This window comes from Trachypithecus francoisi, unplaced genomic scaffold (genome assembly GCF_009764315.1).
Source record: "Trachypithecus francoisi isolate TF-2019V2 unplaced genomic scaffold, Tfra_2.0 Contig00110, whole genome shotgun sequence".
In the NCBI taxonomy this organism is placed as follows: Eukaryota; Metazoa; Chordata; class Mammalia; order Primates; family Cercopithecidae; genus Trachypithecus; species Trachypithecus francoisi.
The window spans coordinates 27,121-43,698 of NW_022680476.1; the positions used below are offsets into that span (position 1 = coordinate 27,121).

Here is a 16,578-nt window from a genome sequence, read left to right on the forward strand (position 1 = left end):
ACAACTGTTCCAAATGCGCCACAGGGTCCATCACGGAGCCAGACTACCATGTTCCAGCAGCGCTGACCTTGTGTGCTGCAGGTACACACTCAGTGTCTGCTAAACACATGCTTTCCACAGGGCATGGGAGTGGGGGTGTCTGTGACCTGAAACCAACTCCTGCACTCAAAATGCCCTGGGAAATAGGCCACTGCAGGGAGCAGGTGGGACAGTCAGCCTTGCCAATCCACATGTAACTACAGGAGACGTTGACACAAAGGGCCAAAAACTGGAATCCTGGGCAGATGGGAGTCTTGAGTCAAAGAGGAAGCAGCATCACCACATCTGTTCAACAAACATTTGCTGGGCTCTTTGTGCAGTGGGGGTGGCAAGGACTCTAGCATCACATGGACCTGAGTCTGAATCTCAGCTCTACCACTTACTAGCTGGGTGGCTTTTAGCAAATTATGGCCTAATTGGCTCTGTGCCTCATCTGGAAAATAGTTAATTACCTCTCTCTTACTGGAATACTGTGAGGATTAAATGAGGCTTATATAAACTACCCATCGCACGACAGACAAGCAATACCTGGTTACCGCCACTCTGTGTCAGGCATGGGGCCAGCGCTGGGCAGAGCAAGAATAAGGTTCAACCCTGACCTCAAGGAGTTAAAAGATGAGAGGGGAAGGCCAGACACATGGACCAACCTAACCATGGCCAGGCCCTGGTAACGATGTGTTCATACAGCCCTGTGGAACCACGGACAGGGCCCGGCCAAGCCCTGAGGAGAAACCGTTCCTACAGCCAGAGTTCAGGCTTCCAGGCAGGAGGGCTGGGAGGTGAGGCAGCACAGCCAGGCAGAAGCTGGTCACAAACACCCCTGAATCACACTGAGGAGTCAAGACACTATCCTGTCAGCCAGGGGCTTTCTTAGCCTTTGTCTATGACTCACAAAAAAACATGCATCTTCAACCACCACCCAGTCCATGTGAACCAGCGCGCATGTGTACAAAACAGAAATAAATGTTTCACAAAACAATACTTAACCTCACACAGCGGACTACACTTTGATGCTTTTAATTCTAATCAATTGGATTTGATGGGAAAAAGATAAAAATAAAAACCTAGTACCAACCTACTAAAACAATTTCTCTATCCATAGTGTAAAAAACGATAGTCATCCCTTGGTGTATACACAAAAAGCTAGCCCTCCACATAAGACGGTTTCACATCCTGTGAATACTGTATTTTCAGTCTGTGTTTGGTTGAAAAAATCCACATGTAAGTGGACCCATGCAGTTCAAACCCACGTTATTCAAGGGTCAACTGTACGTACTTTCCCATACTTCATGCCCAGTCAGGAGCTGCCTTTAGGGAGGTGTAAAGTGGCAAGGGAGACAGACAGCTCACTGTTAAGACCAGCTGACGATGACGTGATTCATTCAGCCTGGAGGATCCAGCTGAAGACGTCCGAGAGGGAGGGGCATATCAGCTGGCCCTGACGTGGGAGGAGATCCTTGTACACATCTCTTCTCCGAACTAGGAGGCAGACTGTGCCTCACTCTTCAGGCTGCCCGGGTGCTTGGCGGAGGGCTGGTGTGGAGCAGGCTGCCAGGGAACGCTTGCTCTGGCCTCTGTTCAAGTTTCCTTCTCCACTGAGCTCTGGAGGACATGGAATGACTGTGTCATTCATCTCTGTGTCCTCAGCACCTAGCAAGGTCCTGGCACAGAACATGCACTCAAAGGATGGAATGAATGGAAAAGCTGACAAGCATGTGGACTGCAGTAGCAGTGGACACGGGGCTCAGGCACTTGATTCTGGCAGGAGGCAGTTTGACAGTGATTGGCAAAGCCCAGTGCTGAGGGTCGACAGCACACACAAAGCTATCCGCATTTTAAGAGCCACCTTACACAATGGCCATCGATAAGCAGGAAGATAATTAAACATGTTCTAGCACCCACCTGATGGAATATTAGGCCACCAAATAGGATGGGTACACAGTATAAAATGACATGGGAAAATGCTCATGCTATAATGTGAACCAGCCAGGATACAGTGTGCTCTCAATTTGGATACCTATATGAACTAGGGGGAAAAAAGCAAAAGGAAATATATCAAAATGCTAACCATGGTTCTCCAGTTGGTAGGATAACAGGTAATTTTCATTTTCCTCTTAACATCTTTCTACATTGCCTGACTTCTCTTTAGTGAGCATCTATTACTTGTATAGTCGGGGGGGGGGGTGGTAGGGATAAGTCTCCTTAGAATTTACATTTATGTTTACGTGACAATGTGATGCAAATTTTATCTTAAATCCAGAAATTTAAAATAAGTCTTTCCCTATAATAATACTACCAACTTTTATTGAGTTTTTACAATGTTCTGAGCATTACATTCAACTTTTTTTTTTTTTTTGAGACAGAGTCTTGCTCTGTCGCCCAGGCTGGAGTGCAGTGGCGCGATCTTGGCTCACTGTAAGCTCCGCCGCCCGGGTTCACACCATCCTCCTGCCTCAGCCTCCCGCGTAGCTGGGACTACAGGCGCCTGCCACCTCACCTGGCTAGCTTTTTTTTTGTATTTCTTAGTAGATACGGGGTTTCACCGTGTTAGCCAGGATGGTCTCGATCTCCCGACCTCGTGATCCACCCGTCTCGGCCTCCCAAAGTGCTGGGATTACAGGCTTGAGCCACCACGCCCGGCCTACATTCAACTTTTTTTAATGCATCATCTGAATTCAACCTCAAATAATCTGTGTGAGGGGGTATTACTCTCATCTTACATATGGGGAAACTGAGGCACAGAGCTGTTAAGTGATGTGTCCATGCCACAGCTCACAGGAGGTAGGGCCTGGGTTGTGACCTACTACATGTGACCCTCCACCCAAGTTCCTAACCAAGGTGCTTGGCCACACTTCAATGGAATTAAGAAAGATCAATGCTTCATTTTTCTTACTCTGAAACACTGAGTCATCTGATATTTTAAATTTGAATCTTTGAAAGCTATTAGCTTTCAGGTGCCCACGAACACACAGAACTTTCTTTACTGACTCTCTAATCCCACCCGACTGACTACTGCATCTTCCTGTTGCTGTTCATTTCCTACACACCAATGCAACAGAACAATACATTTCTTGGGTAATTAGCAAGTGAAGTGATCACAGGGAGACCAGATGAGCTTCTCCTGGGATCCACTGACATCTGCGAAACTGGGACAGGGACCTGAAGGGGGCAGCTGTGGCGAAAGTCCACCCTCTGGGAAGGCCAGAGCTCTGACTCTCTTGCCACCTTCCTGTGATGTTCTAGGCACTGGGCAGAGATGGGCAAGCTTAGGCACAGAGCTGCAGAGGCCTGAGTTCAAACCCCAGCTCAGCCCCTCAGCAGTGGCACCTCAGGCAAATTGCTTATTAGTGTCTTTGGCTCCCAGTTTTCTCCCAAGTCAAATAGGAAGACTGATGCTCAAGCGTGCAGGGCTCTGTGCAGTTGCACAGCTGCTGGCACGGGGCCAGGGCTCAGTAAAGGCCAGCTCCCCTTCCCTGGTCAAAGAGTAGCTCATTAAGTTCAAACATTTACTGCGTGGGGTGCCAGGCAGAGAGGAAAAGGAAAAAGAAAGAAAAAGGAAAGATAGGGCCATGGCCCTCAGGTACCACTGACTAGCTGGAGGACAAGCAGGCACACAAGGATGATCCAATCAGGTGGCTGCTGTCCCAGAGGCCTGCACTGGAGCAGCGGGAATAGCAGCAGGGCCCCGTGCCTGCCTTGGGGCAGGGAGGACCACTCACAGAGGAGATGGTCTGTGTGCTAAGGCTGCACAGGAGCTTCCCAGGGAGATGAGCAACAGGATGTTGTTCCAGTAGAGGGATTACGTAGGGAAGTACCCAGGGGATGGGCATGCCCAGAGAATATATGTCCCATCAGCGGGCAGGAAGGAGGGCCCTGGCGGCATTCAAAGGCATCTTTACCCTGAGGAGCCCCAGACAACAGCAGCAGAGGGACGAGACTGAATGCCTGAGTGAGACAGAGGTTAAACTGGAGCAGTGGGGCGAGTGGCAGCAGGAAGAAAGGAAAGAGGCAACTGCAGTGATGGAGAGGGGACGGTGGTCCCACTGTGGTGAGACAGACAAAAAGGGGACACGGATGTAAGCTTCCAGGCAGGTGGCAGCACTAGAAATGGTGATGACAGGGATACAGGGGAAGGAGGCAGGAGTCCAGGATGGCTTGAGTTTCCAGCCTGGGGAGCTAGAGAGGTGAGGAGCACAGGCGGAAATAGGAGGCAATAATGATGACCCTCCCTCCAAAGGCAGAAATGCAAATGCAAAGAACACTCGCTCAGGGTCCAGCCAGGAAAACGGAAGTCCCTCTAAATATGTGTCACTGAGTGAATGTCATCCAGGGGCTGGCCACACCGTTGAGAGAAAAGCTGAGAAGCCAAACAGCTGACGGCGAGGCAGCCCAGAGTTATAGCAAGGGCAGAAAGCCACCCGGTGGGGAGCAATGAAGGGAGCCAGTAGGGTCAGCTGTTGGTACAGAGGAAACACCAAACAGGAGCTGGGCACAGAGGAGACAAAGCCACCTTCAGAGACAGTGCCCGAGATGGGGAGAGGGAAAACCCCTTCAGTCCCTCCTGTCACCCTTCAGTCTCCTGCCAGCACCTCTCGCTGGCCTGCGGGGCCAGGCCTTGTGACACTGAGTGATGCAGGAGAAGGGCAAGGAGAGGCTGTGAGCAGGTAGGCCAGGTGGGGGCACAGACCTGGAGAAGAGACAAGAGACAGAGTAGGCACACACAGGCACAGTGGCTAAGATAGAAGCTGCCTGAGGCTGGGCCACATGCAAAGGGCCGGCTTATGGGGAAGCCAGTGCCGGCAGCAGCCCCCGCTCAGCCTAGGGATGATGCATGGGTCAAGGATCTGGTCCAGGGCCAGGACCGTCCCAAGCAAAGACAGAAACACTGGGGTCTCCCAGCCCTTATCACCCTGCCCTGGCCCCTGGCATCAGACTCCAGGTGTGGACGGCACGAAATGCGCCACTCAGACCCCCACTGTGGGAGGTGACTGCAGGCTCTGCTGCTGCCCCTCTGGTGCATCACCACATTCATTTCCAGCAGCAGGGCACGGGTGCGGCAGGGGCACGAATGCCGCCCATCTGTGTAGGTGGGTACCTTGGTCACTGCCCTTGGCTTGAGGGCTCCCCACTGGCCCTGCCCAGACTTCCTCAGGACTTCATGGTGGTCACTGCACAGGGTCTGGGACTCTTCTCCCCATCCTCCTCCCTTCCTGGGACTGGGGCTTCTCTGTCCCTTGACCTCCACAGGGGTTCCCCCACGCCAAAGTCTCTGGTTTGTCTCAACCCAGCCCGACATCTGTTTCTTGAGAGCCTGAGCTAACACACCAGTCACCCAAGCACGCCTGGATTATGACTCAGCCCGCTGGTAGGCCTGTGTCCGGGGAAGAGAGCGCAGAGCAGTGAACACAATGTTAGGCCTGCAGGACGGGTCTGTCTCTGCTGGTTCGCAGGGGGCTGAATGAACCCAACTCCGCCTCAGTCACAAACAGCAGGCCATGACTGGGGACAGCCTCTGAGATGTGGCCTGCTGTCTTCAGGAATCAGTCTCTGAAGTCACGTACACAAAGCAACCCCCGACCCCGACCACAGGTTTAATTCAGGTCACATTTCAGCTGCAATTCTAAAAGTGATGACTGAAACACAGAATTTTCAGAACTACCTGGGATCCTAAAAGAGTCTTTGTATAATAGTCTCGGGGCATGAAAACTTCCACTATGGTAACGAGACACCAGAAAGCATCTTCTTGTTCCAGGTACAGGAGGGCCACTGCCACCAACCTACAAGCAAAGGGAGGACAAGATGAGAGCCCAGGCACAGGCAGCTGCTACCACAGTCTCCACAGAGACCATCTGCTTTAAGCCACTTTTTCTCCCACGGCCAAAACTATTTCTAGTTCTCCAATAAAGAATAATAAGGACCTGGCTTAATGGCTCACGCCTATCATCCCAGCACTCTGGGCAGCTAAGACAGGAAGATCACTTGAGGCCAGGAGTTTAAGACCAGCCTGGGCAACATAGCAAGACCCCTTTTCTAAAAAAACAAAAAACAAAAATCAGCCAAGAGTAGTGACGCACACCTATAATCCTAGCTACCCAGGAGTCTGAGGCAGGAGGATCACTTGAGCCCAACAGGAGAAGGCTACAGTGAGTGATGATCACACCACTGCATTCCAGCCTGTGCAACAGAACGAGACCTTGTCTCATTAAAAAAAAAAGGGTGGGGGGGCCGGAGAAGGCACATTTCCTAAAATTTGAGAAGCAAAGCTACTTTTCCCCACTTTCATTTGGTTTTTGTTCAAAGATGAAATTGTTTCCCAATGATCAACCAGCCTCATTAAAAAAAAAAAGTTTTCATTATAACACTTTTGCAAATGCAGCTGATTCTTTGAGTTCATCAAGAAGTTCCAGATAACCCTTTCATACACAAAAAATCCAGATGTGAATGTAAGTAACAAAGAAGACAGGACGGTTTAAAATAGCTTTCCCAATACCATCTTGCTTCCAGGATGAAGGAATAAAATGGGCTGCAGACGAGGGCACCCCAGAGGAGCTAACAGTGCTGTGTCCACTGCATGCACAACAGGGGAGGAGGACCATGTGTCTCAGTTGCTTTGTTGTTCATAACGGAAACGGGTCAGCTATTTACATGCTGTCACTAATCAACAGCCCTGGTATGGCTCCAAGTGGGAATCTGGAGCAGCAGGATGGAAAGGAAGAGGTGAGAGACAGGCCTCCCTCTACTCAGCTGAAACCCAAAACTTCTGCCCATCATACGAAGCTTATGAGCAACACTCATGGGAAAACCCCTGAAGCCATTTCTCAGAAATTTGTTCCTTAGATAAAACTATAATGAACTCATCTCAAATTAAATGGAAAAAAAGTCCGGGAAGAGGATGTCTCAAGTATGCAGGGATGGGATGGAAAGGAGAATGGTGACCACTGGCAGAGACAGAGGAGAGAAAAACAAGACACGCAAGCAGAGACACCAAATCCACAGGACTTGATGGTGCCAGGAGAAAGGGTAGAGAGTCTGAAAGTGGCAGAGCCTTTGAGGACATCACTTAAATTCACCAATATTCCAGATGATAGGCCTGAATCACCATCATCTAGACAAGGCTACAGTTGTCCTACTCAAGTTCTGGGTGCTCAGAAGGCATGGACACGTACCAAATACTTTGAAGAAAAAAATCCCAAAGAATTACAGCTCAGAGGTTTTAATGGTGATGAGGGTGGAGGTGTAGAGAGAAAGCTTCAATTATCTGTATCATTTATGTAGGAAAAAACTGATTCCATGACAATGCCAAATAAATGGAGCATTACTGTACCCCAAACAGGAACACTCAAGTCCTTACCAGGATGCTTAATTTCAGGGGTTTCCAGCTTCCAGGAATTTTTAGATTGAGTATACAATGTGAATGGTGGCTTTAAGCAAAACAAAACTGCTTTATTAAGCAGGATGCTACTTACAGGCTTTTTAAAAATGGAGAGTGTCTAGGAGTAGCTATAGTCCGTTTCACCTTCTGAGGGTACACAGAGAGGCTGCCCTGTCCTCACCACCACAGAGACAATGACTTACTGAAAACCATTTGGTTTCAAGTCTTAACCAAATAACATTCCAGCTTAAAACCCTTTCTTCCTGCAGTACTCTCATTTCAGACACAAACAGAAAACCTTTACCTGGAGGTCAATACCTGGCATGGAGCAGAAGCAAAAAGGCCTGTGAGTAGCCAGAACAAATGTCAGTACTCAGAACTCCAGCTCATGCACAGCTTACAGAATTCCTAAGGTACACATGCAGAGCTTTTTCATTCTTACTTTATCCATATCTCTTTTTTTTTTTTTTTTGAGACAGGGTCTCACTCTGTTGCCCAGGCTGCAATATAGTGGTATGATCACAGCTCACTGCAGCCTCAACCTCCTGGGCTCAAGCGATCCTCCCACCTCAACCTTCCAAGTAGCTGGGATTAGAGGCGCATGCCACCATGCCCAGCTAATTTTTTTTTTTTTTTTTGACAGAGTCTCCCTCTGTTGTTCAGGCTAGAGTGCAGTGGCATGATCTTGGCTCACTGCAACATCTGCCTCCCAGGTTCAAGCGAATCTCCTACCTCAGGCTCCCAAGTAGCTGGGATTACAGGCATGTGCCACCATCTGGCTAATTTTTGTATTTTTAGTAGAGACAGGGTCTCACCATGTTGGCCAGGCTGGTCTTGAACTCCTGACGTCAGGTGATCTGCCTGCCTCGACCTCCCAAAGTGCCAGGATTACAGGTGTGACCCACCGCACCCAGCCAATTTTTTTTGTATTTTTTGTAGGGATGGGGTTTCACCATGTTGCCCAGGCTGGTTTCAAACTCCTGGACTCAAGCAATCTTTCCACCTTGGCCTCCCAAAGTGTTGGGATTACAGGTGTGAGCCACTGCACTGGACCTTTATCCTTTTTTTTTTTTTTTTTTTACAAACTTGATTACCTACTTTCATAATACAGAAATATAAATGGACAACTGCAAGGACAGCAGTAAGCAGAAAGTGCACAAGCCATGTAAGAAGCAGTCATTGTAAAGTCCAGCGACAGGAAGAGCTTCGTGGGGAGCAAACCTCAGTCCTCCTGAGGTCTTATCCCATCCCTACACAGCTCAGAAGGATGAGCCTGGATCACCAAGAAAATGTGAGAGGCTTTTCAGCGTCCTCTGCCTGTGGAAGTAGGGAAGTATGTAAGACCTGTTAAAGGTTCTAGTTTAAAAGGAAACAAGTTTAAGTCCATGAAGGGCTAAGTTTCAATCAGCTGAATAATTGTCTGGGGCGACTTCTTGATTCACAAAAAGATCCTGTATACTGCATAAACAAGGGGTGACCACCAATTTCCACTCCATGCATTACAAACTAATAAAATCAAACTTCTGATCAAAACCCAAGTGTGATGAGAATAGCAAAAAATGAGACTCCAGTAGTTTCAAATGAATTAAACTCTTGTGTTCTTAATACTTTCTGAAAGCATGTTTGTTTCTCTCAGTTCTTCTAGAACTGGGGACACTGTGTCATGAAAACTGGCTTGTTGCAACTATTTTTTTCTCTTAAAATATTGACTTTTCTTGGCCAACCAGGAAGGGAGGGAGCTGCCAGGCAGCACCGGTGCCTACAAGTTGCCTAATGGCAAATGGGAACATTTTGTGCTGTGCCCCCACCTGTTTAGGCCTTGGCAGTAGCCGATGTCTGGATTCCGCCAGGAGAAGGCGAGGAGGACGTTGCGTAGCTTCTGTATGCCTTCTGAGGTGGGGCAGGAGTAATGTTTGTTGTTGGGCAGAGTTCGCAGCAAGTCCAGCTCAATCTGCTTGGAGGCCGGGTTCTGTTTCTCCAGCGCCTTTTGCAGCAAGGTCTGGAAGTGGCCAGGCTCCGTGCTGTCCTTGAACTTCCTGGTGTGACGGTCCACACACCACTTCCATACCTTGGAACGGTGCTCATGGGGAATGCCCGCACGGACAAGGTTTTTTAATTCTGGAGAGCACATCATCTCCCTGTTCACTGTACTGGCAAAATAGTTTTCCCACTTGACCCCAGTGGAGACTTCCTGGTTTTCTGTGAGGTAGAGAGTCTTCAGATCCAACGCGCGGACCTTGGCGACCAACTTCTCTTCCTCGTCATCCTCAGGTACAGTCCTGAACCCATAAATATCATATTCACTGTTGATAAAAATAAAAGGAAAAATTAAAATGACAAAGTTTTAGCAACAAAGACCAACGCAACAGAAATAGAGTCTAGAAACCAAATTATGCACATGTGGTACTTTGAACTATGAGAAGCATTTCAGATCAGTGAGGATATAATCAACTTCTCAGTATATAAAGCTAGAATGACTATCTATATGGAAAAATTAAATTAGATCTCTACTTGATACCATACAGGGAAAAAACCAATCCCAAATAGTTTAACACTGAAAATATGAAAAGCATGGAAGAAAACGCAGGCAGCAACACAAAAACAAGACTGATAAATCTGGCTACATTAATGCGTGTATATGTTTCTTTATCATATATATACTACATATGTATAACTTTATGCTTAAAAATATCATTTTAAAATATAAAAAAATGAAGAATGTATTTATAAGCTATTAGGGAAAAAGATGTTCACGTCCCAGTTCCTGGAACCTGTGGCTGTTTTACGTTACATGGCAATAGGAATGTTGTTAATGGAATGTTAATGCAGAATTTAAAACAAGGAGATTATCTGGGATATCTGGGTGGGCCCAAATATCCTCATGAGCCCTTCAAAGTGGAAGAGTCAGTCAGAGAAACGTCAGGCAGGAAAGATGGGAGGCGTGAGAGGCGCTGGACCTGCTGCTGCCCCAAAGATGGGAAAAGGGGCCCCGAGCCGAAGAACGCAGGGGGCTCTAGAAGCCGCCAACCACAGCTGACAACCAGCAAGAAAACAGCGACCTAGTCCTACAACTGATTGCAAGGAACTATATTCCACCAACAACTTAAATGAATAAGGAAATTAACTATCCCAGAACCTTCAGAAAAAATGCAGCCCTCAATTAAACCTGGATTTTAATCCAATGAGACCCATATTGGGCTACTGACCTTCAGAACTATTAAGTGACAAATTTGTGTTGTGTTGTTTTAAGCCACTATGTTTATAACTTGTTGTACCAGTAAAAGAAAACTACTACAAAGGCCTTTCACACACTACTGCTGAGCGTAAACTTACTCAAGCACTTTGAAAATCAGATCTATCAGAGTTAAAGGTATGTATTTTCTACACACCAGGAATTCCACTTCCAGTCTGTACCCTAGAGAAACTCTCTCATATGGGCACATGGGAATATGGACCATGATAGTCCTTGCATCACTGTAACAAGGAAAAATGGAAAGATCTAAATGTCCTCCATGAGGGGAAGGAATAAAGACATCATGGTAGATTCATACAATGATCTTCTACAAAGAAGGTAAACATGCTCAGTCGTGTGCATCTGTAGTCCCAGCTGTTTGGGAGGCTGATGTAGGAGAACTGCTTGAGCCCAGGAGGTCCAGGCCAGCCAGAGCAACAGAGTGAGACCCCATCTCTTAAAAAAAAAAAAAAGCTCGGGAGTTAACTTGTATCAACCTGGATAATTTCAGAAAATAATGTTGAAGGAAATAAGTTTCAAAATGATACGTATCTGGGATTAGTACATATCCAGTCAGAAATACATACTGAAGTGTTTACAGGTGGAATGACGTGATGTCTGGCATTTGCTTTAAAATATTCCAGAAAAAAAACTGTGGGAAGTAAGGAGGTAAGATGAAATAATATTGTCAAAACATTAACAAGTGCTCAAGTTAGTTGCACACAGGGGTATATGTTACATAATTCTGTCTACTTCTTTGTGTGTTTTAAATTTTCCATAAGAAAAAGTTGAAAATAAAACAATATACATAGTTATTCTACTTATATATAAAATTTGAACACACAATATAAGTAGTAAGAGCACAAAACACTTTTACATGGGAAGAATACACAGCACCTTCAGAAGCGCTCCAGAAGCTCACAGAAGTTAACAGCCACCATGATGGGCAAAGCAGCAATGCCCAGCGTACAGGTGGCGCTCCAGCACCTGGGAACCCGACCATCCAGGCTGAGGGCCTGTCCTCACCACTCACAGGGTGGGTGACTCTGGGCAAGTTATATCACCTCCATACCCAGCTTCTTCACTTGTAAAGTGAGAATAAAAACACCCACCTCACTGAGCATTAAGTACCACTCTGCACATTAAAACCCTTAGCACAGTTCCTGGCACATGGGAGACATCCATAAAAGTGTTTAGTAAAGATGGTGTTGGGTACTTTCTGAGCATATTTCTGTTATCTGAGTAGCCCAAACAATGCAGGCTGGTGCTGTAAGCTCAGAGAAGGGAAAGGTCACATCAAACTGAAGCAAGGCTTCACCTGGGCCTGCAGGGGTGGGGCAGGAGAAGCAAGGAGACTGCAGTGAACAAGGCCTAGACACAGGGCTGGTCCTGAGTCATGGAAACAAGAGGAAGCTGAACTGCGTGAATCTGTAGATTTCTCCTGGCTCAAGTATTTCATCAGTCTAATTTTTTTTAGAAAACAGGTTATGAGAGGGTTCTTAATCCAAGATCCATCATGGGCTTCCAGATTCAGTGATTTCCCCAAAAATATATGGGGTGTGTGTGTATGTGTGTGTAAGCTCAGTTCCCCACTTAAGGGCTCCCTTTGTTTTGAACCACCTGTGGGTAGGGCTGTTTTAGCAGATGGTTCCTATTCCTTGGAAGACCGGCTCCTCCTGAAGTAAGGAAGGATCAGAAGGAAGGCTCCCTTACTTACATGAGAAATAGGTCTTGCAATCAGAAAACCTGTGGTAAGTCCCTGCTCTATGACTTGATTACTAGGGGAGAATGAAGACATTACCTGTTCTGCTGACCTGACAGCGTTTGTCATGAGCACCAAATGAGACACACAGTTGTGTACGGCTTTCTGCGAATGGTTGCTGCTGTTGAAAAAGGGACTTCAGAAATGGGGTGCACTACCCCCAACAGTCACTAGCACCTTTACCTGACAAGATGAGGTTTAACAAATGCTTGCTCTGGCTGCTCTTGGCTCTCAACCTGCAGAGCATCCTCCAGCAACTGGGCTATGACCTCCCGGGTGGGCCCCTGGTCTTCTGAGCACACTGGTGTCTTCATTTCTTGGAGCAATATCAGGTATTTACTTTCTATCTGGCAGAGCTTGGCTTCCAGGCTAGAATACTGCAGAGAATGTGGTGGTTACCTCCATCCAGACAGAGACACAGGAAGAGCAATATTTAGATACTCAAATAACCAGTGAACAACAAACCCAAAACTATTAGGAAGTGAGCCAGAGACAGACTGTATCAAAGACAATAAATTAATTTATGCCACAGACCACCTGTCATGTTTAAAATGGCCTGCAGTGGGCTCCTCTCTTCCTTATAGAGGAGTGCTGATAATTAGACCTCTGGATGCCAACAAATGCATCACCTCTGGACAGCGGAAACCAGGCTACGTGCCAATTACTGAGGTCCAGCTCGGTGCCATTTGGCATATGGCCCATGAGTGGCCACTCCATGCTATACCCATTCTATTTAAGGACACTGTGGTCCAGGACTAGCTCCCATCTGCCACCTTATCAGACAAATCAAATATACCCTGGAAAACACACAGGAATAAGGTCTGGGAAGATGCTTCAAGTTCTATTCAAAAAAGTATATCAGGTATATAACAGCTGTTGACAAGTGTCATTTGACTACAACTCATTTGATGATAGCTGAAATGTTTGTGGTCCCATTACACTTTGTGCAAAGTCCCTTCCAGCCATAATCATATCGGACTTTCACAACAACCCTACTGGGTTCACAGAGGAGGCATTCACCTCATCATCTCCATAAATACGAACTGAACAGCATAAATCAAAACCCAAATAATCTTAATTTAGGGGACCTTATAATTATATATTTAGTTTGTTTTCTTCAAAGTCCATTAAAAATGCTTATGAACAAAGGTAACACACAAAGAAGGCAATACCTTACGTTCTTTTTCTTTAACTAGAGAAACTGAACACATTTTCTGTAGCTTCTCATTCTTACCCAGTTTATGTGAAAAACTCACATCTCAGGGCATTTATCTTTGTCTTCATCAGAGATAAAATAAGACTAACTATATATCTCTATGTACTATATATATATTAAACATATTTTCTTATCAGTAACCACATCTCTCCAAGCCTGGGAGTTGAACCGGTTTGTAAAGCATGTTTATTTTTAATGGTTTCCTAACCTCACCTCCCACCAGGTAATAGAATCCATCTATCCTGACCCACCTTTGCCATCAGATCCCTCTCTCTCCTTTCTGCATTTCTTCGTAGAGCTGAGAGTTCCAAAATCTCCTTATTTAGAAATTTGTTTTGGGTTTTGTACCCCTGTAGATTATCCTGTTAGAAAAAAAAAAAATCCCTGAATTCACATTGGTTGAATATTGACTAATTAATTACCCTGTGTAGTCAGTATCTTGCTGCCTCACCAATCAAATGGCCCTGCTAAGTTAGAGTAAGTTCTAAAGAACTAGAAGTTGTTAAAAGGCACTTTCCGATTAACCTTTTTGGCCATTTACAGTAGTAGAAGGCAGGCAGGCATGATGGCCGTAATGGAGATGGAGAAGATATTTTTATTTAATTGTGGTAGTTTTTATCAACTGATGACAGGAGAAATAAATATGACATATTCCTAAATCTATGCAAATATTTTATCCATATTCCATATTCATTGAGGTGGTTAAAAAAAAAAGCAATAATCTTACTTTTTTTTAAAACTAGAGAAACAACATATTTTCTGAAGGTTCTCATCTTCACTTATCCAGTTTATATAAAAAAAGGTTACATACATATACAGTCCATAACTAAAAATCCCTCTTAATAACAAATTCTACGACCTACAATGTATAAGGCACATAAGAGAACATATTCTTCAACACTGAAAAATTTCAAACTTACAGAAAAGTTGAAAGAAAAGTACAATTAACACAATATAGCCTTCATTTAAATTAGCCAATTGTTAACCTTTGTCTATTTGCTTTCTGTCTATAAAAGAACATAACAAGCTGGTGACAAGTTCTGCCAAGTCCAGCTGTGAGAGCAGGTTGGGGCGGGGCACATGTCATGTTGGCTTCAGCCCTTGAAACTCCAAGCAAGAAAGCTGAAAGGAGCCAACAGCAACAAAAAGCAAACCAAAAAGGAGGTGAAGTGTTTTCATGTAAAACACTGAAAATGAAGCTCAGAAAACTTCCTTAGACTTTCCTAATAAAAACAATGAACTGAAGACGCTGCTAAGGATACTAATCCAAATCACCTCTGAGGCAGTGACTTCTAAATGTTCTTTACAAATTCAGTCTTTTATAAATGTGTCTCTTCTCCCCATCCCACCCCGCTTCTACTTGTTTCTCTTTGATAATCTGACAGGCTGGTGTGTGAGGTTCCCGATCTCCCAATCACAGAAGAAATTATGTTCAAGACAGCTCAAAGGGCAGGCCAGGGTAGTCAAGACAGACTCTGGTGATGCCACAGGCAGGAGACTGCTGCTGCTCCCCAGAGATGTGGCTACAGAAATTCCTCATCGTCAAACAAGAAACCACCACGGGATTATACCATTTCCCCCATAAAATGCAGAACTGAAAATGGTTCAATGTTCCCTTTAATCACTAACATTTATGGAGCACCTGCAATGGGTTACAGGTGCCCCGTGCTAGGCATGTGAGATTCCTAATCTTGTTTAAAACTCACAACTCTTAGGCAGCCATTCTCACCATCTTTATTTTTGAGGTGAAGAATTGAGCCATAGAAAGCTGCCCATTTACTGTCTAGGCTGCAAATCAGATTTCTGAGAGCCAGACCAGTGGGCTCTTAGCTCCATGTTCTCAGGCCCCTGAGGCCCAGAAGAACTTCGATAGGCATCATACTCAACCTGAGCAAAACCACGTCACGACAAGTACTTGAAATGTTGAATATTGGACTTCCTTTTCTCACCTGAATCTCCTTTCTACTGGTGTCTTAAAAGCTTTTTTTTTTTTTTTAAGAAACAAGGTTGGCTGGGCATGGTGACTTATGCCTATAATCCCAGCACTTTGGGAGGCCAACGCAGGAGGATCACTTGAGTTTGAGACCAGCCTGGCTAACATGGCAAAATCCTGTCTCTACTAAAAATACACACACACACAAAAATTGGCCAGGTGTGGTAGTGTACACCTCTAGTCCCAACTACCCTTTCTGAGGCATGAGAATCACTTGACCCCAGGAGGCAGAGGCTGCAGTGAGCCAAGATCATGCCACTGCACTCCAACCTGGGTGAAATAGTGAGACTCTGTATCAAAAAAAAAAAAAAAAAAGGGGGTGGGGGAGACAAGGTCTAACTCTGTTGCCCAGGCTGGAGTGCACTAGTGTGGTCATAGCTCACTGCAGTCTCAAACTCCTGGGCATAAGTAATCCTCCCACCTCGGCCTCCTGAGTAGCTAGGACCACAGGCATGGCCACCACACCCAGCTAATTTTTTTTTTTTTTTTTTTTTTGTAGAGATGAGATCTCACTATGTTGCCAGGCTGGTCTCAAACTCTTGGCCTCAAGTGATCCTCTTGCCTCGGTCTCCCAAAGCACTGGGATTACAGGTATGAACTACTGCACCTGGCCAAAGGTCTCATATTTGGAAAGATTAAGCAAACATATTACTAAAAGGCAGGTCAGCCAAAGGAAAGCTGGCTGGAGGGCAACTGAAGAAAACACTCAACAGTGATGGATAGAGACTGAGTGATACAAGGTGGGTCAGTGAAAGCAAGTAACATCAGCTGTCATGTATGTCTTTAACTTAAAATTTGTGTTACAATCTAAGTCCTGATCATTTATATTACAGCTACTTTCTCTAGAATGATGATGATGACCACAGCAATAACAACACTCAATAGTGAAGACCCTATGAGGAGCCAGGCACTGTGTGAGGGAGGGCTTTACGTGGATTACCGCCTGTAACCCTTACAATACCTA

At 45.7% G+C, this 16,578-nt stretch overlaps 1 protein-coding gene across 1 annotated transcript in view; it reads right to left on the reverse strand.

The window, feature by feature from the left end:
• TBC1D2B (TBC1 domain family member 2B) overlaps nt 1–16,578 on the reverse strand; it is an 80,590-nt gene that overhangs the window by 6,896 nt on the left and 57,116 nt on the right. The window contains exons 7-10 of the mRNA XM_033236808.1: nt 13,873–13,983; nt 12,589–12,782; nt 9,220–9,714; nt 5,699–5,816 (exon numbers count right to left, since the gene is read on the reverse strand). Coding sequence (XP_033092699.1) covers nt 5,699–5,816; nt 9,220–9,714; nt 12,589–12,782; nt 13,873–13,983 — 918 coding nt within the window. The remainder of the gene's footprint in view (nt 1–5,698; nt 5,817–9,219; nt 9,715–12,588; nt 12,783–13,872; nt 13,984–16,578) is intronic.